Here is a 26,872-nt window from a genome sequence, read left to right as displayed (position 1 = left end):
AGTTAATGATGGCCACTGGTAACAATTATCAATGCATCCTTGTATCTACTGTTTACATCGAGCCTGGTTACCAACCTTCAAATTTGAGTCTTTTGAGGCCTGCACTTACTTCTTATCGCAAGTACCGGGCCCACGTTTGGTCTACGGGCCGGTGTCGTCTAAAAGAGCAGACGACAAGCAGAAACGTTTGAAAGAGCAGACGGCAGTTTAAACAGTCAAGCGGCCATTTGAACTTGAAGACGCACTGAACGTAGTCTGCAGGTGGTCCGTACAACCTCGCGGTTTTCCGCCGTTCATGTTAGAACAAAACAAATACATTTGATGACCAGAAGTATCCGTGAATTCAATTTAAAGTGCTTTCCGCCCAAGCAATCGTGGTCGACGGCGTCTGGTTTTCCCTTTTCACGGCACATATCCACCTTCTCGGACGAACCGAGCACATGAAAACTGGCCTTCAAACCTTTCTCGACTCTTTTAGTACAGCCCCAGTCGTGGCGTTTTGACGAGAAGGCAGGTTTTTGTCAGGTTCCTTTCAAAACAACACAGGAATACACGTCTCGCATGGGGACTTCTGCCCACAGCCCCAGACCGGAAGTGCGACCGACGCACCACCACCGCGCCGTGACGTAACAGAGATGAGTTTGAGTATATCGAATTACTTGCTATATCGAACTGATCGTAGCATTTCCTGCTGTTCGTTATAAACGGGTTTGACTCTAGTTTTAATTGTTGTGAGAAAAACCTTCCGTTTTATAGTCTTACTGGCTAGTTTTGTCAATCGCATTTATTTATTAATCCCATAAGCATTCTTTTTTTATTCTAGTCAGTTATGCCTGTTTAGTAAGGGCTTCAAGCAGCGTATGTATGAGTAGAGGTGATATTTTGAAATTTTCATTATTGCACTTTTGTAATTTTATCAGATGGAGTAGATTTGTACTTCGTGAATTCATTTGTTTGCTAAACTGGGGCTTGGAACATTTGTATTTCCTATTAATAAAAAGTGTAGTCAGTAAGGATTGGGCCTTATTTCAAACCATACTATTATATTTTGTTATTACTTAATTTCAGTAGTCTTATGGAACTTGTGATTTAGGCTGTTAAATAGACACAACGCTTTGTTCTTGAGGCTTAAAAAATCACTGACACCCCAAAGATCTTACACCCCAAAGATCTTTTTTTTTTCTTTGTCTGAAACGATGAAAGTTGTAGTCATAGACATGCAAAAAAAAAATACCACAACGCAGAGCAAACTTTCCTTACGCTTGCGCATGCCTTTTTATTTAAGCGGAGCGGTTAAGGGCTAAGTTCCCCAGAATCGTGTCCGTGTATGTCGACACAAACCCACCTGGACAGCTACCGCCATCTATAAGCGACGGCGGCAAGCACACAACCAGTATAATTTCCGCCGTCGCTCGTAGATGGCGGTAACTTTTCCAGCTATAATAGAAGAATGGATAGTTGGGCGCGTTGGTGGGAACTCATTGTAGGAAACAGCGCGAAAAACAGACGACGACGAAGAAGAAGCACACAGTGTATCGATATAGTGACTATAAGGGGTTCTGTGCCGAACAGAAAAGCGATAGCATGCCACTTGTTCATGACACCGGTGGCACCGGTACCCTGCGCCTGGTGCCATCGGGCGGCGCACAATGGCACCAAGCATAGAAGTGTGTCCTGCATGAGCACGCGGAGTACGAGACGCTTTCGTGCCCCGTGACGCTTCACGCCACGCCCCTTCGAGCAGAAATGCACCGGTATCCTGGCTACAGCGCCACTTTTTTGTCATAAAGCGGCGGCACGTGGAACTACCCATAAACGCAGAGTGCTCGGTACACCTACCCCTATAGCCACCATACTATCGAGTACAGCTCCGCTGGTCTTCCTTCTTCACGAGAGTGGAATGGCTGAATGTTTTTGTAGCGGGAGCTACACTGGCCGAGGTTGAGCAGTTTCGCGTGGCTCCCAAAGAGCCATGCTGCGCAAGCGCGAGGAGCATTGACGTCACACGGCGCACAGCTGGCGCGCCGGAGACGCTGCCGCCGCGCGCGCCTGGCCGGTCGGCGCATTCTAGAAAAGTGACGTCATAGACGCTGCAGACGCACTGGTGCCGCCGTGTGCCCAGCTGTGCGCCTCCGTTGCACAGTAGCCAAGTCTGACGCTGCACCGGAGCCGCTTGATAGCGCCTCTCATTTTGTGCGCATAAGCTCACGCTACGTATATCCTGGCATAGCCGAGCTAAGCCACCGCAATGTTTTTTGTTGCCCTTTCCCTACCGCTTCTCACCCCCTTGCTTCTTTTTATTCGTGAGGTCAATAATTATGAAATTTAGAAGCTTTGTAAGCAACAAAAAACGGCATTCGTAAGACATGTTTTTTAACGCACTTGCGAACACACTACGGCCCTTCTTTTTGAAATACCGAAAATTTGAACCCAGAGTGATATCGCTTCTTGGCTTTTTACGCTCCCTCGGAAAACATGGCGGCGCTCGGGGCATGTAGCACTGAGGATAATCGGCGAGTCGGGGAATCAGATGGAGTTCTTTTGTTTAGGTGCACGACGACCTCTCAGACTTCAAAAAGGAAATCATCAAACGGTCAAAACAACTGGGTTTGCCGTCTGTGTGCCGCAGTGCCGGTTGTGACTCTGCCGGGCAGCCTTTCACGCAGAACCAGCGCTGACGTGGCACATCACACCGCTCACAAAAGTCCACTGCGCATTCTTTCCCACCTCACACTGTTTCAAAGGATATGATATCATTGAAAGAGCCCTAAAAGAACTTCAAATTCGAAGGTAAAGAGTCATCTGCTCACAGCGATAGGCTTTCCATTGGAAAGCCATAAGATTAACCAACCTGCTGCCAGACCAGCTTTCAGTAGCTGCCATTCACATAAATTGCACTTTTGATATTTTCTTTTGATGCTATGGGCTGGACTTTTTGAAAGCGTAGTTGCTGACTGATTTTTCGGACGAGTCCGATTATTTGGACGCCGATTTTTTGGACACGTTTGATTATTCGGACGTTTTTGCTGAACCGTCACTTGCCCCATAGAGTTAATGTATAACATTGACCGATGTTTCGGACGTCGTAAAACTTATTGCTCAATATTTCGGACATAGTTTGCGTTATTTCCTTGGTTTGCAGAAACAAAACAGCCGCTGCGATAGTGCCACGAGCTTAGTCGCCGCCATTTTGGTTATTTTGATTTTGTCCTGTAGCCTCGATACCACGTCCTATGTAATGAACAAGCTGGGTTGAGGCTATAGTCGGTGAATGGAAAGCGCCGAATAAACAAGGACGAAGAAGGGGACAGAGACGAAGTGCTTCGTCTCTGTCCCCTCCTTCGTCCTTGTTTATTCGGCGCTTTCGATTCAATCATGTACCAACTAGCCCAGTTATCTATTTTGCTATAGTCGGGTTTTCCGGTTCCGCTATAGCCAACATGGCCGCCGTCTACCCATTCTTATGGTTCTACCAGTTTTTCTCGTGGTCCGTGTTTTTCAAGTGCGACCGCAAGAAGAGCGGCCGTTTGCCGTTTTGGGGTCTCTGAGCACGAAGGTTTTTTGCCGATAGGCTTAGTATTTAAGCGAGCTCAACTACCCAGAACGCAGTTTGCGGCTCAAAATTCGTTTTCTATCTGCTCGAATGGCCGGTTTAAGTCTCGCTCACTCTCTTCTCCGTGGTTATGTGCCCTTTTCTATGGTTTAGGCACAACCACCCAAAGATTATCAAAGTTGTGAGTCATGGAAGGCACACACTCAATACTAGAAATGGCCAAAAATATGATACCCATTTTTTGGAGCTTCTGAAAGCTGCAAATATTTTGATTGAAAAAAGTGAAAGGTGTTTACAACTCCCTGTTTCGCCGAATTAGTGCGCAGCTCTTGAGGAGGAGGAGGAGGGAAGGGTACAGAGGGTCACCTGTCTTTGGGATGGGGGTGGGGGGGATCACGTGACCTGGGGTGTGGTCACGTGACCCCCTCCCTAAGGTCTTGTGGGGGATCACGTTACCTTGGGGGGGGTCATGTGATTTTGCGGGTCACGTGACCCCCCAGACAAATTTTCCCGCTAAATCTAGCGGAAAAATTTTCCCGCTAGATCTAGCGGAAAATTTTGCTCGCTACATCTAGTGGAAACTGTTTCCGCTAGATTTAGCGGAAAATTTTTCCGCTAAATTTAGCGGGGAAATTTGTCCGTTAGATTTAGCGGGAAAAATTTTCCGCTAGATTTAGCTGGGAAAATTTTCCGCTAGATTTAGCGGGGACATTTTTTCGCTAGGTTTAGCAGGAAATCTTTTCCGATAGATTTAGCGGGGAAATTTTTCCGCTAGATTTAGCGTGGAAATTTTTCAGCTAAGTTTAGCGGGGAAAATATTTCGCTAGTCCGGTAGAATTAGCGGGGAAATTTTCCGCTAAATTTAGCGGGAAATATTTTCTGCTATATTTAGCGGGGAAATTTTTTTGTTAGATTGAGCTGGGAAATTTTTCTGCTAGATTTAGCGGGAAAATTTTTCCGCTAGACTTAGCGGGGAAATTTTCCCCCTAAGTTTAGCGGGGAAATTTTTCCACTAGACAGCGGGGAATTTTTCCGCTAGATTTGGCGAGAACATTTTTCCGCTAAATTTAGCGGGGAAATTTTTCCGCTAAGTTTAGCGGAGAAATTGTCCCGCTAGATTTAGCTGGGAAATTTTTTCGCTAGATTTAGCTGGGAAATTTTTCCGCTAGATTTGGCGGGGAAATTACCCATAATGCACCGCGCGGTTACGCCGACAGCGACGCCGCCCAAGCCGGAAACGGGCGCCTAAGAGCTGCACTCTAAAAAAAAGTTGTACAGCCACTTGACTTTTGGCATCTTCCTCCTCAGTCCAGTTTCGGTTTCGGGCAGTTGCGTTTTTTTACTTTATTAAAATTATATGTGACACTGTAGTTGATTGGGTAGTCTTCTGGCATCATAAGGATCGCCTAACAAAAAGATAAAATATTTTGGGAGTGTTACTGTTCTTTAATGAGGTCTCTCCGTCACACTTGAAGTTATTACGGTAACCGTCTAATTTTAAGGCAAAAACAGAAAAAAAACTTGACCGCTTGTCCGTGCTAACGATGTCACGTTGTGTACCGCTTTCCTGATGTTCGCCAGGGAAGTTTTCTTGCCTATACACCCTCCCTACGTGTGTTGCTTTGTGGGGCAGTTAACAGCAGGCAACCATTTGTTTTCAGCTGGCCAAGCCAACCACGGTGAACCTGATCTACGACGCTCGCAGTGGGATGTTGTTGTCTGCTGGTCAAGCGCCGCTGGTGCTCAGCACAAGCAGTATGTTGCTTTCACTTTTTGAACAGGCCAGAGATTCCTATATTCCGTTTCATTTTACATCTGGCCGAAGTGGATGCTACGAGCCGTCGGGGCCAATCCAAAGCCGTGCGAGTTTCCTGCGACCTTCGAGAGGGAGCACCGTGGGGCACGGAAAGCGTAGTCATGTGCTGTTTTTAAAGAGCTGGGATGGCTTGTGGCATCCTCTCCGGCCGGACATAGGATGAAACAAAGTGTGGTCTTGCTTGCGCTTATTTTGAAGCCAGTTCCTGCTCTATTTACTTGAATCTTCCAGGTTGTGTTCTAAGCAAGCTCAATGTAGCAATGCACTTTAGGACACATTCCGTGGCAGACATTTGTTAATCCCCGAATTATGATTTGTCCTCGTCGGTGTTGTTCGAGTCATCATAACTGCTACGTTGCCAAAGCATGTCGTCGTCCAACAAAATCTCCTGCACTTGCTCGGTGATCGCTCCGCACATCGCGGACCGGGATCGATCTCGCATTTCTGCGCCGTGTGTTGCAAGCTTGATCTCTGGAAAACACCCAAAAGTCGGCGCGTGGAAATTTTTTTTTGCCTTCACAGTTAAAGATCTTGTACCAGTTGCAGAAGCCACTGGCACATCACCCGCTCCGACATGTCAAAGTTGCATCCAGCAGTGCAGTTGTTAGTTGCTTCCTCATGAAGAATGGCTGTAAACGAGCGCCGAAACCCCACGCATGTCAATAGAGAGAAATGTGGCCTGGCACCCTCCAGCACGGTCGCGCAGTGTCCTTCAAACACGAATCGTTCAAACGAAGAACATGCGACCGTGCAAACGGGAGCTGATCCGACGTAACTCTTGCTACAACTGTCGCACCCCCCAAAGCCTCGGCGCAGCCGTTTGATTTGTGCGCCGATCACTGCAGTGTATTCTGCACATTCCGTGCCGATATGTGAACTGTAATACCTGTTTGCACAAGTAAAAAAATAAAAGGTGTTCCGTATTTTCCGGACTATAAGTTGCACATCTGTTATATTAAGCCGTTTTTGTGGACAAGTTGGTATATAAGTTGCGCTTTTAAGTCGCACTTCTTTGCATGGTACACGCGATGAGATTTTTTAGTTTTACGGGCATCGGTATTGGAAAATCTGAGTTTCGCACAGTCAGCTATATTGTACGTACTGCCTGACGCGCAACTTTGACGTCTAGACTCACGAAAAAGGCCCATAGCGCGGCGTCTGACAGGGGCAATCGAGTGTTTCGCAGCAAAAGGATGTAAAACGCACAAAATGAGAAGGTAGTCGGCTTTATTCAAGCAAACACATGCCGAACAAACGAAAGTTCAACGAGCCAGACACTCGTGAACTAAGCTTTGGACCACTAGACCTTTCCGCGGCTAAGTCGTGGAGACGACCTGAGCATCAACGCGCAGGCAGGTAGATGAATCTTGAAACACTTCTTTTGGTGCTGCTAAAAGATCAGCTAGCCACAATCCTTCCTGTGTGGCAACACGGCTGGAGCATGGCAGAAATAAAACTGCTGCTCGTACGGGAACTAAAAAAGATGTGAGAAAAATTCCTGCAATGCGTGTATACCAGCCCACTTACCTTTCAGTATTACTGGACTCTAGCAAAAGACTACGGAACCATGGCTGAATTAAGCAACATCGATCACATGCTGTAAAAGTTTTATCCTCACTGTCTTGCCTATCCAGATTAAGCCGGTTTGGGGAAACCATAAAATTTCTCACTTTCCGAGTCAGTTATGACAACTGGAAGGGGCAACACCACCTATGGATACATAGTTACGGTGCTCTATGAAAGATGGCACGCGGCACAGAAAAAAATGGTGCATACCATGAATTAAAAAATAAATAAAAAATAAAAAAAACACATACAAGTTGCATTCTTGTATAAAACTCACCAAGAAAAATGTCTGAAAAAAACCGCAACTTATACACCGAAAAATACAATACTTGTAAAACGAGCGCACAGAAGGACGTAATGCTGCAGGTATAGCCGGCTGAGCCAGTGGTGCTTGTAATGAACTGAGGTGTTTTTCCGTTATCACTGCAGTTTCTGCTTGGTCGGTAGTGGGATGCTTTCAATTTTAAAAAAATTGAAAAATGGGTCTACCTACATTCGTGTAAACACGGTAGTTACCCTGGGTCTGTTCAACTTGGCACTTCGTTCTGGCTTTCAGCCTACAATTTTTCAATCTTTTTCGGTTCTGGGACGGGATTATCTTGCGGGCTCAAACTTCTTAAATCCCACGAGTGTTTTTTTTTTGTTTTTTTTCTTCTTTCGTTTATTCATTATTTAAGCATAGCATTGGTATACGACCAAGCCAGACATTTGTACCTTACTCTGTAGCACATATTTTTTTCTTATCAAGGTTTGCAGTCTTTTAAACCGTTTCGTCGCGAAATTGCGAGCGCCCAGCTACCTCGGCCTTCGCTCGAGTAAGCTAGCTACTCTTGGAAATTAAAGTGTGTGAGAACTAGTGACGGACTGAAGTCCGGTTCCGCACATAAGTTTGGCACATGACAAACTTTTGAAGGAAAGTTAGGCAAAGATTCGGCAAAAGTTTGGCAGACGTCTGCACGCATGTGAGATTGCAACGGATCCATGGATTGTAAATGGATGCCGTGCGGTCACTATCGTACAGCGTAGTATTGTAGTACTACGAGCGGTTACGGCGAGGTGCAGAGTGGGTGACATGGTAACTGTGTGTTTGTCAGCCTTTGTGAGTGTGGTTCTTTTCAGTATGTTCTGCCTAGAAAACAGAAAATCAACCAGGAATTGACACAGTCCACTGCGCAAGTGACAAATTATGCTGTACATTCTGGATAGCATGTTTTACGTTTGATCTTTCTAGTTACGCAACGACGTAGTTGCAACATTGACTGACAAGTACTTTGAAGCACTCCTCGCAATTAGAGCAATCCTGTTTTCGGCTCACAAGTAGTTTGTGCCAAAACAAAACAATATTGCTTTGAAATGAGCATTATTTCGTGGTTTTCATCTATCCTCATAAAACTAGACGCAGAACTATCATGCTTGCCATTGCACGTCTGACATTCCAAACTGTTCCCATCTTCCTGAACATCCGCATGTGTCCCAACATCAAAAACCAGAAATTTAAAAATTAAAAACGAGACGTTGCATATGTGGGACACGCTTTCTTGCAAAGATGGCGTCAAGTGACTCAATTGGAAAGCATGCATATTTACAATAATATTGTTTTCTCTTCTGAAGTCTCAGCAGCTTGCAAAACGGTGACTCACAGAGAAAGTAAGAACAGTGTTACCGCCTTTATTTTAACAATGTACACACTTGCAGGCTTGCGCTGATGGGGCCTTAAAACCAAAACTCGCGTATCGTCGAACCTCGTTGTCACGCCACTTCTGCAAAAAGTCACTGTAAAATTGCCTGTAAGCACAGAAAAATGACACCGATACATTTATATTGTAGAATATCAATTTATTTAATAATAACTGTGTCAACAAGCATTAAAAAAAAAATCCTAAAATCTTTTTTTGGTCAAAAAAAAAAAAACTATATCATCTTTTAAGTCTGTTAACAATGTATCTTTGCCGAATCTTTAGAAACTTTCGGCAAAACTTGACCTTTGCAGAATTCTAAGATTCGGTGCCGAATTTTCGATTGGGCAAAAAATTGGCCCATCACTAGTGAGAACCTTAGCACAGGGGAGGGTCATTTCGTTGCTGAGCTGTAATCTTCTGTCTCCCATTGCCTCAGCAACCAAGGCGGTCGGCCCAACCATAACAACGGTGACCCCGGCAGGAGCGTCAGGACCCTGCGTGCCGGCCGGGCAGCCAGTGGCGGTCAAGCAGGTGGGTGGTCCCAAGTTGGCTCCAGGGGAAGGGACAGGGCAACCCGCTTGACGCCGCCGAACACCGAGGACAAATGATAGCAGGGGGCAGTCGTGGAAATTTCTTTAAGGGCCCTAAAATGCCCATCTTTTTTCGAATTTTGCAGTTTTGGCATTTCTAACCGAATGTTGCAGTTCCTTAATGAGCAATATAGCGAAATTCGGTAAACTACCGTGCCGTAATTACCGAGAAAATGAACATTTTCAATGGCTCCGCGGTGCGCTGAGGTGCGGCACGCTTTCAAAAGACGCGAGGAAAGCACCACGTTTTTTTATTTCGGTACGGTGCAGCTCTGCGCCCGTGAGGCCTGGCATGGCATTCATACACTTGCTGGGAAGGTTGTTTTTTAGGGGCGAAGCTCCTTAGGGGCTAGCCATGTCTGTGTGTTTGTCCGCCGTCGGGTGCATGTGCTCCTGCTCGTGAGCTCACACACTCACATGCTCATGAGCATGTGAGCACGTGCTCCCGTACTCGTGTAGGGCAAAAAAAAAAGACAACTGCACCTCCCCATGGTGAATGATGTTGATTGGGGCGAAGCTCTGGTGGTGCTTGTCTGCGTAGACGGTGAGCCGCAGCATGCCGAGCCTTTCGTTCATTTTCATCCATGTCAGAAAGAGAATGTGTGGTATGGAACGTGGTTATATACGCATTTGAGCATTTGACCGCAGCGTGACATGGATGTAAACGAACGAAAGGCTCGGCATGCTGCGGCTCAGCGTCTACTCAGACAAGCACCAACAGAACTTCGCCCCAATCAACATCATTCACCACGTATAGAGGCGTTTTTTTTTTTTTTTTACTTTTTATTTAAACAGCAAATACGGGTTAAAGGGATGCTGAACCGAAATCTGAATTCCACAAAACACGGCGGCCAAAGCGTGTAACGGGATGCTACAAACACCAAAACATCACTCGCACTGCGATATTTCGAACGGATGACCATATTTTTCTAAAAAAAGGAGGAGCATTTGGCAGATATGTCGACGTCTTGTTTCTCCGAGAAGAGTCGAGAAGGAGAGGGAACGGCCCTCGCGTCTTCTCTGCCTCGCCACCTTGAGGGGGCAAATCGAAAATGGAAGGAAACGAGATATCTTGATGTCGGTCGAGATATCAATCTCGACCTGTTTTTCCAAAAATACAGCCGTCCATTCGAGATATTGCCGTACAAGTAGTGTTGTACGGATTGTAGCGTCCCGCCTACAACTCCTGCATTGTTTTCTAAAATCCGAATTTCGGTTCACCGTCCCTTTAAAGGGGACTTGCAGAAATATTCCTCTGCCCAATGGAAACTCCTCCCTGCCCTCCTTTTTTCCCAGGCTGCTGTCTTTTTGCAAAGGGTCATAAAGCCTGCTGCTCATTTTGGGCTTTTCTAGGCTTATCCTCTCAAAGAAGCCGGTACAGAAATGGACCTTCCCCCGCCCTTGCCATCCAGCTAGACAAGAGGGAAAGGGCAAAAACGAGGGCGAGGACTTTCGGCCAGGCAGAAGAATATTTCTGCAGGTTCCCGGTTAAGGTTATGGAATGCCCAATGAAGATAGGGCACGACCACCATTCTTTTTTTTTTCAATGTTTTGGATAAACATGGGCAGAGTGACAAGGGCAATTATTGAGGCTTTTTAACGCAAAAGCATTAGCTGTCTCATGGAGCAAGCCGCCGTCATCAGCTTTGAAACCGTGCCAAACGGCATCTTAAATCCTTTCTCCAAGTGAAGCCAGCTCCCAGCTATGAAACCCCACGCAAAGCTAGCCAGTGGCGGCGAAATTCCCTGATCCCAAAGCAGCGGAATACAGCTGATGGATTTTCGGCTTCAGTCACATTGGCTGGCGCGCCTTGACGAGGCTCCCATTAGCCGGACACGCCGCACGATGAGGTGGCTGATCGTTGAAACTGACGCTGCGCATCAATTTCAACGACTGGCCACCTCATGGCTCTGCGTGTCCGTCAGCGCGCCAACACAAAACGTCCAAGGGGAGAGTGGTGAGGGGAGGCGCTCTTTCCTCGCCGGTAGAGCGGAGTGGAAGAATTATGTACGTGCTTTCGCATTCACAACTCATAAGAAGTGCTCAGGTGTACCTCTGAAGTTGGCGGGAGATGCGTCAACGAACCGTCTGTGGCCTTATCTGAAAAAGAATTTGGGTAGCTTCGATCAACTATGAAGGGCATTACATAGTCACTGATATGGTCTACCTTGACATAATATGCTGCTTGGTTGGCGCTTGTGTGGTGTCTATTTTTTCTGGTTAAGATGCTTCTTGTTTTCTTCCTCCTTTTTGTGTAATAAACAACAGCTGTTAGTTCAGTGCCGTCCTGTCGTGTGTGTTTCTTTATCCTTGTCCAAGTTTCTTGCTGATGTTCCTTCTCAAGATGTTCACTTCAAACCAACTAGCCCAACACGTCGCACTGTTGCTCTACAGAGTGGGATGAAATGCTCAATCTGCCCACTTTTTTTTGCATTTTTTTTATATAGCTTGGAATAGGGCCATAAACCAATTATGCTGTGCTTTATGAGCATGAATTGTGGAACCGCTCTGGCCCACGCGATAATCACACCTCCACTTCTAGACCACCACACTGCGTGTGCAGTCGCACGGCAAATGCACTTTCAAAAGCCAAGTGCTCGCGTTGGTAATGTTAGCCAGCGCTTGAGAGACGACTGGTGCTACTGGCAAGCTATGAAAGGGACCCGCCAGAGCGTTGGTGTGGCCCCTCGTAGCCTAAAGCGCGGCTTGACAGTGCTCTCCCTTTGGCAGGTGCAGGGACCCCCCCAGGGCACGGTGGCGGCGCGTCCGATCCCGCTGATCACGGGGGGCACGGCGCCGGTGACGGCCAACTCGCTGCTCATGGTGAAGGTGATGCCCAGCAAGCTGCTGCCGGGCAAGGCGCTCCAGGAGAAGGCCCAGCAGCTGGGTACGGGGCCCCGGCCCCAGGGAGGAGCCCCCGAGGGGGCACCCCCCGAGGGCCCCCCCGCCAGTAACAACAACAATGTCTACCTCTGCTTCGTGTAGAGGCCCAGTTCCGCAGAATAGTGGAGGGTCGCGACCCGGTGCCCTGGCTGGTGGAGCGTGGGGTGGTCAGGACAGACTTGCCCTGCAAGTTCTGTCAGGACAAGGGGCTCGAGCTCCAGCGCGACCCTGGGGCGCTCAACGGCTACAGCTTGTGCTGCCGCCAGGCCAGGTGGGTCAACGCCCCTTCTGGGCCCCGCCGCGCGGGCTGAAGTCCCTTCCTTTTGCGACCCTCACTAAACTGCCCGCCCGTCGGGCCTCGGGATTGCGGTCGCGTTTCCCCACCGAGACGAAACATAGTCGTCACGCTGCGGTCGTATTGTTGCTGGGTGAATGGCAACGTCCAGGCGACATTTGCTGTTCGCCCTGCCCTGGGCAATCACCTTGCTTCTTCTGAAGGCTCGGTGGCATGAACCAGCTGTAGGGTTTATTGATATGCCTGTCTAGGCCCTCATGCACAGGCCAGCTTTCTGCAACACTTTCGGTTCATTTGGGAGCATTTGCAGAGTGTGCTGCAATCGCACGTGCCCACGGCACCTTGGGTACTTTTGTTTTCACCGTTTCTTTTTTTTTCTGCATTTCTTTTTGTTTGGGCTGTCTAAATGATGGAAACTCTACATACGGACTCGTTTCTGCTTTCTTTTGTGGATTGCATAGACTTCTATAAAGAATTCATATCTTATTGAGACGCTGAAAAAGTCAGTTTTCTTACTAAAAAATTAATTTCAATTGGTTTTTTAGTCGGATGTTTTGCTCTACTGCCGTAAGTCACTTGATTCTGCAGTACATCTGAGTTCTTTTTTTTTATTAAATAGTACTTTTTTACTAACTTAAAGAGATATAAGAATTGTTCATGAGTAAACTTGTTTGTCTATTTGTTTCTCTTTTTTTCTTTCTCAGTAGTCCTCTATTGCTTTCATTTGTCCGTTTCAGGCTTACTGCCACCGCCATTTAAATATAGGTTAGGCCTACCTGGGTTGCCTTTGAGGAATTTTGAGGTTGTTGATTTTGAGGTGTTGTGTCAACCATCCCCAGTACCTTAGTGGACCCTCAAATAGTTTTCAATACATTGCCAGCTCTATGTGCCGCAAGCTGTGCAAATCAAACTGTATCACAGTAGCTTCCATGTACTGAAGTGTACTCAAATGTACTAGCTTAATTTTATGACATAATACCATAAAAAGATGAAATCTGGGAGAGAAGAGTAACTGGTTCATCCTTGGCAATAGAGACAAGGTAATAAAATCAAAGCTTATGGTCTACTGAGGGCTCGTTTTTTGTACAAAGGTTTAAAACTAGTTTTGAGCCTTCTGTTTTACAATGTTAGGTTTTTCTGTGGCTTTATTTTCCATTTAGGGTGTATCATTCGAAGCTGACATTGATCTCTTTGGCATCTTGATCGTTCATTTTGTAATTTTTTGTGAAGACGATAATGGTGGTCGGCTGTTAGTTTCAGAATTTCATTGTACAGAACTAATTACTTGGGTCAAAAATAAAAACTATTAATTAATTTTTTTTTTTGTGGTGCACTGTTATGCTTAGTCTATTTCTTTCAAGCTAAGCATTGTAGGCTGCCTAGAAATTTGTTTTGATGAAACCATGGAGTAACTCAAAAGACTTGCCTATGTGGCTTTCTCAGCACCAATCTTTTGCTAAAACAGGAATCAGCAACCCTGTCTTTTTTTTTAATTATTTGCTGTGACAGGAATGGATATTTGTTCATGGGAAAGTGAGTTGTATCTGTATTTTCAATTCTTAGGGCACAGGTATCACACGCTTTTAAGTTTTAAAAACATCTATCACCTGGCTGCATCTTTTTGGGAACTTTCAACACGCACTGTCACGAGACTGACGTAGATGTGTGGTTCAGGTCGGTGCTTTCCCAATTATGAGTGTTGTCAAAAGTGTGTGACTTGTTTGCACATGATGTGACATTCCAGTGGAACTTCACATACTTGTGTGAAACTGTGTAGCCGTTTCTGAAAAGTTTAGCTTGGGTTGGATGGGAATCGCTTGTTCTGAACGGTGCCATGGGCAAGTACGGAGGTCATGCATTGTGAATCTGGTATTCCGTCAGGAGACTGGTTTCGGCGTGTGCATAATTTTGGGTCAGACCCTTACACTCTGTCATAGGTGTTCATAGAATTCAATGCACTATTTGCTTATGGGTCACTCTTATTATTCTGTCAATCCTGGAACATGTTTGCACACTGTGATCCCAAGCTTTAAGAAATATTTAAGTGTGTGCTATGAGGGTGCAATAAATGTAGCCCTTCAGTCAGTCTAGTACTGCTGTCAAACAGCAGTTCAAATAACATTTAGCGAAATGACATTTGAGCAATCGACGTATCAGCTTACAATCTTGGCTCTAAGCGTCGTGCACGACACACACTGATTTGCCGATTCATGGTATTTGGCTAAATGTCGTTTAGCGTTCGTATGTGATTGAGGTTTTATTTTTAGGCGTGCTTTCTGTTGCTAACTCTTTGTGTAAAGGGCATATTTTTATATATGTAAAGATGCTTTTCTTTATGTGTCTTGACACAGTTAGCTGTTGGTTAATGGTGCTGGCACTTTAGCCCAATGTCTTGTGTCATAACCACCACCACCTGAAGGATGTCGTGCTTCCCAAATGTTAAGTGTGAGCTGTTCTGTGTCACTTTCTGTTCGCAGCTGACCTGCAAAAATGACTCGTCTTTGTGCATATTACATAAAAGCTTTTTATGCTTTTCATTTTTATTTTGGAAGTTTAGCATTGAAGATGTTTTCTGAAACTTGCAAAGCAAGGGCTGCGGTTTCCTCGTTTATTGTGGGAAACTGTCGTTGAAAACGGCAATTAGAAAGGGTTGTTCAAAGCTAGTTTAAATGAAATGGTGGTATCCCCTTTGTTCATTGCCTGTTTTGTTTTAGTGTATTAATACCCTGTTGCATCTTATTTGTCAGGCATATTTAGGATGATGGATAGTTTACTTGTGCATGTTCACATGTATTGCTCTGTTCGTTTGCTTATTCCAAGGGATGAAAATGGATGTTGTGTGGCATGCAGTCAGAATTTGTATTGTTTTCCCGATGGTTTCACCCTGGAATTTCACGACTGTAAGCTAACGCCTAGGCGAGCCCAAAGAAATGCTGCTTCTGGCTTGTGCATCGCTGTGAACTATCCTAAAAAAATAAAAAATAAAAACGAAAAAAAAAAACTCCTTTGGAACCTTCCCACTTGGTTGCTGATGGAATAAAATTTTTGCAGTTTCCACTTCGAGTTTTGTGTTAATTCCTTCCTTTCCGCTTTTGTTGGGCGCCTAGCCAGCAAGGCCTTCCCGGCCTGGTGCCGTGTACCTATCAGCTTCGCAATTGGTCGCTAGCAGCAAAGATCAAAGATTAAACTCTCCTCGTAAGCGTGCCTTCCCAGAACAAGCATGCGTCTCCTTGGCAGAGCTTATGGTCGTGACATTAGTCATTGAATTTATTTTGTTTACTCACCAACATGGCTTAGTGAGACCAAAAGAATTTTGTCTCGTAGCAGCTTAGTGAATAGAAATTTTGGAGCCCCTTTACATCCCATGGCAGCACCTCATTTGCTCTTTTTTTATACAGTGTAATGAAACAAAAGCTAATACTTTGCTCTGAGATCGGGCTGTATAACCTGGAGGCAGATTCTGATGCTTCAAGACAATGCTGACATCACGAGCTTCCCAACAAACAACTCTGTGGTAGAGATGGAAAGCATTTAAAGTTCTGGCCCTCTCTGGAACAGAAACACTGTTACTGGGCTGAGGATGAAATGCCAAAGAAGCATTTGGTGTGTTGGGTGCTCTTACATCTCGGCTCTCATCTTGCACTGCACTCTCCTGCTGGTAGTAACACTGGCATTGAAGTGGCAAGACTTGTAGACACAAGTATCTATGCAGATTGTTCTTTCTCTCTTGTTTTCTCCACTTCTTAGTAGGGTCTCCCTAGGAGCAAGGCAGATTTAAAATTAATTGCAGAAAATGTTCGACTTGACAGAAAGATGTAACATTTCACATCAATGCACGTGGCAAATCTATTGCACCAAGCTTTTAGGAGTCCTCATGTTGCAGGCAAACTTTTAAACGAGAATTTGTTTTGACTAATGTATTGCCAAAAGATACCGATGATGCGTCCATGTCCATACAAGTGCCCACTATCAACTTTTACGGGTTTTGGACGCGGTGCAAAGTGCACATCATGTGCACAGCCCCCACGAAAGCTGTGTTTACTCTGACAAGTGTTTACAAATGGAAACAAAAGCCTGCTACCCCTTTCTTTTAAGGGCTCATGATTAACATCCATTCACTCCATGTTGCTCCTTTTTTTTTTCCTTGCCTCTAAACAAGTTTTTCAACGAGAGAAAAAAACTCCTCACTTCCATTGTACAACCGCTGAGCACTTTGAACCACATTTGCACAATACTTTAGTTAATGGGCTCTCGAACTGGGCTCCTAGGAACCCAGGGCCAGCTTGCCGGTGAATGTTGGTATCTATCCCGGCGGCAAAACTAGCCGCAAGAGATATTTTGAGGCCATGTGACGGGCTCCATGAGGTGGAAGCTCCTAGTATTCCAGCCGATTCCGCTCGGTGGACGTGAACCTTTCCTATCGTTCTCTTTCATTCCCACCCCCTCCCCAGAAACAATTTTAACTGCCGCACCTAAAGTACACAAATGCGATTCATTTTATTTCCATTTCAAGCCCATTCACCCCATTTCCGCATGCAAAACCATACTCGAATAATTGAAGCGAGGACAGAATTGTGGCAGCAGTTTGCCTGAAATGCTAAATACCTTTAGTTTCTGATCCCTTCGGAGGCGGTCACGGGACTTTGAAGTCCCTCTTGCAGCTACTTTAACCTCTGGAAGAGATATCTGCACTCGCCAACAAACCGGCCTACCCTGGTGGGCCTTCCAAGCTCCCAAACTTCCTTGACCATCCCTGCTTTTAAGTATAATTTTTTTCCAGTTTAGGCACTATTTCAGTGGATCCGAGCCCCCCATTGATGCGTAACCACGAACAAAAACACACTCTAGTTTGCGCATTATTGTTTAAAGGGCCTGTCCACCCATGCATTGCTTTATTGCACGAATGCCGAGAGCTGGAGGGATTCTTCGGCTTACAGTCGAGCCAGGTGGGGCTGATTTTGTTTTCTTTGAGAATTTATTTAAGGATTCCTGCTGGTTTTGGAGTCTTTTTCCATTGATTTATTTTTCATTTTAAAGGAAGGTTTTGAGATGAGTTATCAGAAAACATGTAAATAAAAAAAAATATAAAGACCTGCCACAGGAATTTGAGACACGGATGGGAAAAAACAATGTTTCGGGCGGGCGCATTTGTTAAGTTATGGGGCACCACACGTGGGGCCTACGATTTTCTGGATAATCGACCTCGGCCTCACGGGGGATTACTATAACACAGTTTCTGTTTTTGCTTATTTTTTAACGAACAAGCTTGCAAAATATCTTCCTTTGTCTCAAAGGTGTTTTTTGGGGGGCACCAGTTTGCTTATTGCTATTTGGATCGCTGAATTTTTAGTATACACATCTCCAGTATTTTACGGCAGGTAGAGCAGTGGGAAATATGAAATGTGCTAGCATAAACCGAAATTTCTTTGAGACAATGAGTTTGAGAAAAACATTGGCTCTTCAACTTTAAAATAACAAATCCTCTGCTCGAATTAAGTAACCTCATACGAACATAGGCACGTTTATCTGGGTGCACCAATTTATGCAAATGATAGGCAGCTTGCAACCCCCTTAATGCACACTCTGTAGTAATGCGCCTTCCATCTTGTTTGGTGCTACGATTTGAAACACGAAAATATACCAGATTGTAGAGGCTCACTGAATCGAGTTTCACGAGTGGTTAATTGAATGTGTCCAAATTGTTAGAAAACTAGACTAAACCAGGAGTGTACAATCTGTGAGTCTCGGTCGAATGCTGGCGCAACAAAATTGGCCCTCCGGCCTCGTCTACAAGGTGTTGCCCCGTCCTTCTTGCATAGGGCAGGAGAGAGGGCTGCACGTGAAGCAGGAAGCTCGGCCGATACATTTGATGCAAGTTTGAAAGTGTCGCCAACTGCTCGATTTCGGTCACGTGGTTTGTGGGCCGCATATCGCAACACAGGCTGCGAGGAGGAGGAGGAGGCGAAAGCGTCGCACGTTGCCCATCCTTTCTGCTTGCTACCCTTCTCGCCATTCGAAAACTTGAGCACGTACGGTGAACCTGCACAGCAAATGTCCGCCATTAAATGCAAACGCTCTCCAAGGTTTGAGTTGCTCTCCTCTCAAATTTATTCTTTCTGAGGAACACAACGCAAGAAAGCAATGATATTGTTCAGATATTTAAATTTTTTATAATTTAGTTCACATGATTGGCCATTTGGGGAGGCTGGAGGAGCCATTTTACAGTGACCTTGAGGTTACTTGGCACTGTTGCGATGGTAGCATTCTTTCATAAGGTATAAATAGATTCTCTTCCAAGTCCATCTTGTTTTAACAGTCTTGCTTCGTTCACTAGGTATGTTAGACGTCCACAAGATGCATTCTGTACTAGACGGTCGACGATTCTCCGAACTGGATGTTCACTTTGTTTAATTAGCGCAGAAACAGAATGCTGGGGCCCCTTCAGTATTTGCTGTGCTAAAAGGGAGTGTGAGGAGGCAGTCAGTCTGTTGCACTGGTGTGTCTGGTAGTGCCAAGTGTGAGTACTGTAGTGTGAAAGAGAGATTGCTTTAAAGCATTCCAGCGCAGCAAACCAATTGCATCATTGCACTTTTTCTTGCTACCATGGCCAACAAATGTAAAAGAGACAATGTTCAATTCTTCTGCTACATTCGGTACAGAAGCAGGACATATGATCTAACTACTTGTCACGTGCCTAGCTGTTTCAAAACATCTAGGTTCGGCTCTCACCCTCCTTGCACAAGGTCCAAATGTTGTTGCTGCAGATTTAATCATTTCTGGTCATGAAGTATAACTCAAGTGTTTACATTTCTGCTCCGAGTGAGTGCGTGCACACAACCTTAAGAAAGCATCTTGGACACACGCATGCACTCATATCCCCAGTGCAGCATCCTACAAGGCACGAGTGTTACAATTGGCATTGTACTGAATGTGTACATGTTGATTCCTCCAAAGCTTTCAGGGACTGTGCACTCATGCTCATAGTCGTGGCACTTTGCACGAGTCTGAAAACATTTTTGGGCTTAGTCTGGATTCCTCTTGGAAAGCGGTACAGTACTATGTTCGCTTTCAAGCTGACAGTGCGGGCCAGTCATACCTCTATATTTTGTTACTTGATCACGCTCCTGCGTATACCCACAAGCAGGGTTCTCCCCAGGAATTTCTGAGGGGTGGACATTACTGGGTAACCGGTAGAGGGGGGGAGGGGGAGGAGGGGAGGGGGGGAGGGGGAGGGAGAAGAAGAGGAGGGGAGGGGGGAGGGAGGGAGGAGGAAGGAGGAAGAAAAGGGGGGGGGGGGGGGGCACATTTGTCCTTTTTTTGTTTGTTTTTGGTTTGTTGCGTCTGTTTATTGCCCCCGGCACTGCCGGTGGCGCGCAGCTGAGCTAAAGAAATAAAAATAGAAACATGCCAAGCACCCGCGCTCTTTGATTGAGGCAGTGTGGGAGTAGCGGCAGTCAGAGATGCAATAGTGAACGATAACGTGGCGGTGCGCGGACCTGCTGCGTACGACGGCAACGGTCTGCAGCCGCGCAGGCAAACTCGCATCGCATCGTCATCCCGCGACATAAAACAAAAAAAAAGAATTAAGCGGTGGGTGGCCAGTTGGAGTGGTGGGCGGCCAGTTAGAGTGGTGGGCGGCCAGTCGGAGCGGTGGGCGGCAAAGCCACTGCCGCCCACCGTGGGGAGAACCCTGCCCAGAAGTGGAGAGTGGGATCAGGTAGTGGAGAGGATTGGTCCGGCAAGTGCATAGTTTTCACCTTACCGTCAGTTTACGGCTGAACGGAGTATGCACCATCTCGATTTTGGGACGTCTATGGCGGCGCTGCAGTCGGCACTTGCACGCACAGATGCTTCATCTCGTGCAAATCTGGTTTCTCCGACCATGCAGTGCCCACACTCAGTGTAAGCAAACGCAGGCTTGTTTGGAGTACAGGGGAGTGTTTCAGGAAAACCTTCTCCGTTAGAAACTTTACGAAACTTGAGTGAAATGCACGAACGGCATGAATGCCTCCTCGTCACGGCCCCTGTAATCCGGGTGCCTCGTCTCGTCTCGTCCCGTGCAGCTGTCAGCGCAAGAATGTGCTGCCCCAACCGAGCTTCTTTGCCCGCTTTGGCCTGCCCCTTTGGCGGGTGCTGGTGCTGGTGTACCACTGGGCGGTGCAGTCGGACGCCCCGCTGGCCATGCGGGAGACCGGCGTGGATTCCTTCCTGGTGCGCACGGTGTGGCGTGCCCTGCAGGAGGTGTGCGCCCGGGCGGTGGCCATCCAGCAGCCCCGGCTTGGCGGGCCCGGGGTGCGGGTGGAGGTGGCCACGGCCCAGATGGGGCGCTACCTTGTCCTGGCTGCTCTTGACCGCTCCACCATGGCCACTCGGCTCAAGGTGCGTCGGGGTCTCCCGCCGGCCTCTGCGCAAGCGGCGCCGAACCGTAAAACGAACCCTCTGTTTCTGGCTCTTTTCGAGTTGCATGCGGCGAGCAAGTTCGTGTGCCTTTCGTGCGGAGCTATGGCAACGCATTACGGTGCCAAGCTTGGAGTTACTGCAGTGACGTCTCTCAACCGGCAGGCCGTGTCGGTGGCCCTGGGCTGGCACTCGCCCATCTTCCTGAAGAGCCTGGAGCCCTGGCTGCGGCCGGGCAGCGTGGTGGTCACCGAGGACACCAAGTTTGAGGTGCTGCAGCAGCAGGGCTTTACGGTGCACTCGGGGCAGAGCGCCCCCCAGCCGGGGCCCGACCTGGTGCACGCCTACCTGAAGCGGCGCCTGACGGACCTGTTCGGCCGCCTGGTGGTGAACCAGCTCAAGCTGGAGACGGTCCAGGGCTTCCTGGACGAGCTGCAGTGGCGCGAGCGCTTCGGCGTGGATCCCAAGCAGTCCTTCTGGAGCATCATGACGGATCTGCTGGAGCACAGTGGGTGGAAAGGTGCGCCGGAGCTACTCTTTCTGGAACGCATCTCCGATTAGCGCGTTTAGTGTCCTATTCAAGGCCGGTTTGTGCGTACATCGCAGCACTAAATCAACACTAAAAACTGTGCCAACACAGCCCTGAAAAAAAACAAAAAAAAACATAGCACTTAGCACTTCTGCAATGTTGTCAGGCAGAAATCGAGAGACCCCCTTTGAGGACGCAGTAGACGCACGAGTTGGAGACACATTCCAGGCATTGTTCCAGAGCTCCTCTTCGTGCTCCGGCACGTTTTCAAGGCCGCCTTCAATCGAAGCATGAGTTGACCGCGCGTCTTTTGTCGCAGTGTCATTTGATGACATGCTTGCCATGCCTGGAGCCATCCCAGTCCAGGCGTCCGAGATCTCTCCCACCGTTCCCAAGGCCGAGCCTGAAGTGATTGTTTGCGACAGCAGCTCGGAGGACGAGACCAGCTCCAGTGAAGACGACTGTCATGAGAAGAATGACTCCAAGGAAGAAGAAAAAGATGGAGTGCAAGTCGAGAAACAACAGCCAATTGGTAAGCCGTCCCCTGCTTACTTTATCAGTGTATTATTTTTTTTTTACCATTCATAATCATTAACTTACCTCATTGATGATAGTTAATTGAAACAACATACCGCAATCCCTCGTTATAACAAAGCCAACAGCAGGGCGAAAAAATTTGATATAAGCAGTAATTCGAAAAAAGCAATAGAGCCAAAAAAACACTGCCATCAGCCTACCAGGTGGACAAGAGCACTGAGGAACATTCTGACTGTATATTTAATCAAAGAAACCTTTGTTATGAACAACAAGCGGCTGCTTCACCAAGTAAAAAAAATAATTAAATGGAGTTTGTCGATAATTTCATCCAGGCATCAGTTCTCCTCGAACTGCTCCAGGCATCGCAAGAACACTGTCACCGCTGCTGCACTCCACTTTGTTTCGAAGCAGCCGTGGGATGTTTCGTGTGTCCACAGTCGTCGGCGTTTCCCCAAAAGTGCCTTTCCAACGTCGCTTCGTGTTTTTCTTGGCCGCACACAAGGTTTATCTGTGGCAGGAGCTACAACGAGAACGTCTGCACCGACAAGCACAAACGAATGAGTTATCCTCGGTGGCTTTGTCGACTTGTTTTCACACACTCCTGTAGAGACCATTGCAGCTCTGGGAATTGTGCGCCTGCTCAGAAGGCATGCTCGCGATGGAAAATCTGACGTGTGCAAAGCAGTTGGCGATCTTTCATCTTCAAGTCGCGGGCACTGATGAGGCAGGGCTGAGGAGGCAGGGCTCACGGACCCCTAGAATGCTTTTGTCTTTTAACTGATGAGGCAGGGCTCACGGACCCCTAGAATGCTTTTGTGGACCTCAAAGGGTCCACGGACACCTATTTGAGAGCCTTTGATCAACAGGAAAGTAGATGCGCAGCCCATGTTCATGTGCATCTGTGTTGCTCGAGTTAGCTGAGTCATTCCACGCCAAACGATCCAGGCCTAAGTTCGACCCTCACAAATTTGGTCCAAGAATATTGTATGTGTTACTGGTGATGTAAACCATTTTTTGTGAAATATTTTTTGCAATAACTTTTGGTTTGATACCATCTTGATTTTCGCAGGAAAAAAGCCAAAAGGTAAAAAACAATTAATATACCGTAATATCCCGAGTCATCGCCCACCCCCCTACCGCCTGAAATTCGTTAAGAAAGTGGGGTGGGCCATGTCTCGGTGGGTGAGCACAAACACTTGAAAAAAAGCGGAAAAAACCGCCTATTTTTCTCTGCGTATCTAGCGCTGATGCACAAGAGATACCTCAAACTCAAAACTCGATTTATTTTCATTGTTTTATAGAAAAAATGCTCACGAAAGAATATTTTACTATAGCGAAGTCCGTTGCTTGCATACGCGCTAGAAACACCGCCGATCTGCATATAGCGCGAACGTTTGTTCCGTGAAAGAATGTCACCATTATGTTCTCCTAGTTAGTAAAAAAAAAAAAAAAAAAAGTCTACAAGAAAATAAAAAAACCGACCAGGCGCAACGAGCGAGCGAGCGAGCGAGCGGACCAAAGAAGCGACCAAGAGCAATGCTGGGAAAGCGGGAAAGCCGGCGGTCGCGTTGGCAAATACTTTGGCGTCGGGCCAAGTCGGGCGCCTTGTCAATTGCAAGCTCTTGCGCAACTTGTTTGGTGCGTACATACGTGCGTCCGTGCACGGCGGGCTATCAATGCACGGTTGGGACGCTCTGCAAACGTCTGTGTAGGACGTTCCAGCAAAGCTTTATTTACGCTTTGGCTTTGCCTAAAATATTGCACAACCGCGCTCGCGACGGGCGGGAAGAAGGAGCAGGTTCGCGGTGACCTTACTTCGGCGGAGACAGACTTTGACCTAACACTCCGCGGTTACGTTAACAAACTCTTATTTTGTTATCTCCATCGTTTTCTTTTCGCACGGATACACGACCACTTCGGGGTCGCTCACGGAGGAAATGCGTAACCAAAAAGAAGTGTCTTTCCCTCCTTCGTTTTACTTTGTCACGGACGCCCTCCAACTGTAAGGTGCGCGACCGCGTCATTCGGGTAGGATGAGTGTTCGCGGATCGCAGAGTCCGCGCTGGGGTATTTGAAGGGGTGGGCGATGACTCGGTGTTTTTTCGGAAATCGATATTGGCCCAAACAATGGGGTGGGCGATGGCTCGGGGATGGGCGATGACTCGGGATATTACGGTATATATTTTTTTTTTTCAGACGAGACTGCAAAATAAAAGCTCTGTGCAATAGGTTAATATATTCTTGTAAATTATCTAGTATATTTTGTATTGCATTTCCAAGTGTTTTGAAGGGTCCAGATGCATTAAAAATGTCCTAAAAAGCTGATTTACCTTTTATGTTAAAAACAAGCTACCTTGTGAAGATTTAAAACTTATGTGTGTTAATACTAAGAGAAACAAAGTGTATTAAAAAAAACATTTTGGTAAAAAATTTGTTGCTGTGTTTCGTAAAATAAATGGACAATATTAAACACATAGCAAAATACTTGGTTTTAAAAACAAATATCATAAAGGTGGTCGGTTTAGAAATATGGATAGCCTAGAACAACACAAGAAACGAGCAGTTAGAAAAAAGTGTTCTTTTTCTATAAGTGAATAAATAGTTCTGGAATTTGGTCCATTGCCAGTATTAAAAAGAATTGCGAAATATTCCATTTTCAAAGTAAAAACCAAAAGGTGTACAGTCTAAAACTGCATACATATTTTATGGTTATATGTAGTTAATAAATAAAAGTATTATTCTTTAAAAGCAAAAAATCTTTTCTTTTTTTTTTAATTTTGGTGTATTGCAAGCATTGAACAAATAGCATAAAACTCAGTTAGAAAAGAACAAGAAAAGAAACACAAGAAGGTGTTTGGTATAAAAATGCATACCTACTTAACAGTTGTAATTCAAAACAACAAAGAAACAAATTTTTAAAAATTCTTTTTTGTGTGTGATTTTACCGACTGATCAAGTGATCAGTCGGTAAAACACCATTCAAGGAGTGAAGTTACAGAACGTAAATGAAAGTACACAAGTGGAGGCGGGTTGGCAAGCCACAACACAGCCGGACATGCGGATGAACGCAACTATGTGAGTATAAATGAAAGTACACAAGCAGTGGCGGGTCGGCAAGCCACAATACAAAGTTGAAGATCGCGTCATGCAGCTGCACCGGCTTTGTACAATTTCTTTTTACGCTAGTGGACGCAACCACGGGATTGTAAACAGAAGTACACTAGCCGAGGCGGGTCGACAAGCCACAGCACGGTTGGAGATCGTACGATCGCGCCGCGCAGCCGCCCTGACTTTGCGCTATCTCTTTCCATGTGCAATAGTTCTGCCCATAAAGGGCGCCACAAAGAAGCAATAAATTAAGAGTACATTGTTTCTTTTTGGCAGAGGGAGCAAGTCTTACTTTTACCAGTGAAAACAGGTAGAAATAAATAACAAAAGGAATACTGGCAAACTGATGAACCGGAAAATCAAGTGGAAAATAACACGAGCCAGATATCGCCGATAGCCGAGGTGAGCCGTAAATCCATATCCAAATCTATAGCACCTTGGCTACTGTAATGACTACACTAAAAAAATAATGTGGAGAGGAAGGAATACACAATGTTTCGGGCGTCTGCCTGAAACGTCGTGATTTGTCGCGACGATGCACGTGCCAGTGCAAATCGTAGTCCTTCATCAAATCTATCGCAGCATTTGCGCCAGGACCAGTTCGCCAACTCCGCAATCCAGACATCATGGCAAGCGTAGGACAGACAGTGCTACCGCATGGAGATAACTTTTCAGTGCTTCATAAAAAAAAAAAGAAGGCACTTAGGTTGGCTTTTCGGGTTTGCCAAGCTTGAAACCATACTGCGCATTCCAAGGACAAAACAGGGAACTCGACCGTGGGTTAACACTAATCAGCGAGTTCTGCGCTATTTATAGTTTCTCAAGTATTAGAACAACTCAAATACTCTGAACAGCGAAAGTGTGAAGTGAATCGAATCGAAAAGCAAGCATTATTCGCGAAGTACTCGAAGTTTCGAATATTTGCACACCCCTAGTTACTACCAGTTGTTTGTGTGACACAGGTTGCATTTTTGCATGCTATCTAGACATGTACTGTTTTGTACGCTCTTAAAAGGGCGATGCAACAATTTTTGTAAGGGCGATGCAACAATTTTTGTACTTTGTGCAAATACCGCTTAAAACGGATCCCTGACGTTAATGACCTATGAAACATGCGTTCGTTTTTCACCCCACGCCAATAGAAGTTCCAGAAAAAAATTAAAGAAAAACGAACACCGTTCACCCCCTCAACTCGCAGCCAGAACAAGCGGCCCAGTGATCTGGAGCCGATTATATGCCGCCAATGTTGATCATAGCCACGCGCTGGGGTTGGCAAAGCACAGGACAAGCGCTGAGTTCCAGACATTGTTATGGCTCGGCTATTGTCGTCGTTTCAGCGATTGGACACGGGCCACTACCCGAATGCATGTCGAGGCATCGATTGTCACGAGCCCAGATCGAATGCGTACGCAGTCTTCGCGTCCACTGTGGGAGCAGCATTTGAATATCGTCACAGCTGGGATCGCAAAGCTCAATGACGCATTCCCGAGGATCGTACTGTTGCCATTGTCCCCAAGCTCTATCATCAAATTTCGCGAAGGAGCAAAAGGCGGCTTTGGAAGGAGGGACTGAAAGAAAAGCTCCGTTTTCATCCTTTGAATTCCATCGCGACAAAGACGCTTTTTGGTCAGTGGTGTTGCGTTCGAGTATTCTTGGGTCCCACTAGTGCCAGGAAGCTGGTGTAAAGTAAGACATATTCCTACCCAATGTCGTTGCAGAGCCCCTTTAATTTTGTCAATTTGTATAACTTATTAGTTGCACCCTTTGCCTGGTTTCATGTATGTACAGTTGACAGGTGATTACTGTGTATGATGTATAATGGCTATGTTACCAGTTGCATTGTATAATGGCTATTTTACAATGTATAATGGCTATGTTACCAGTTGCTTTGTTTATATGCTGCCTAGTCAGGTAGTTT

At 46.3% G+C, this 26,872-nt stretch overlaps 1 protein-coding gene across 4 annotated transcripts in view; it reads left to right on the top strand.

Moving 5' to 3' along the window:
- The window catches only part of LOC8035649, a 72,511-nt gene that overhangs the window by 27,359 nt on the left and 18,280 nt on the right, over nucleotides 1–26,872 (top strand). For all 4 annotated transcript variants that reach the window (XM_029993321.4, XM_029993323.4, XM_029993322.4 and 1 more), the window contains exons 6-12: nucleotides 5,215–5,308; nucleotides 9,051–9,145; nucleotides 11,936–12,092; nucleotides 12,191–12,359; nucleotides 20,447–20,762; nucleotides 20,946–21,300; nucleotides 21,629–21,841. In XM_029993321.4, the coding sequence (XP_029849181.3) occupies nucleotides 5,215–5,308; nucleotides 9,051–9,145; nucleotides 11,936–12,092; nucleotides 12,191–12,359; nucleotides 20,447–20,762; nucleotides 20,946–21,300; nucleotides 21,629–21,841 (1,399 nt within the window). The remainder of the gene's footprint in view (nucleotides 1–5,214; nucleotides 5,309–9,050; nucleotides 9,146–11,935; nucleotides 12,093–12,190; nucleotides 12,360–20,446; nucleotides 20,763–20,945; nucleotides 21,301–21,628; nucleotides 21,842–26,872) is intronic.

This window comes from Ixodes scapularis, unplaced genomic scaffold (assembly GCF_016920785.2).
Source record: "Ixodes scapularis isolate PalLabHiFi unplaced genomic scaffold, ASM1692078v2 PGA_scaffold0__279_contigs__length_252992795, whole genome shotgun sequence".
In the NCBI taxonomy this organism is placed as follows: domain Eukaryota; kingdom Metazoa; phylum Arthropoda; class Arachnida; order Ixodida; family Ixodidae; genus Ixodes; species Ixodes scapularis.
Note: the sequence above shows the minus strand (reverse complement) of the source record. Positions and strands in the feature narration are given on the sequence as shown.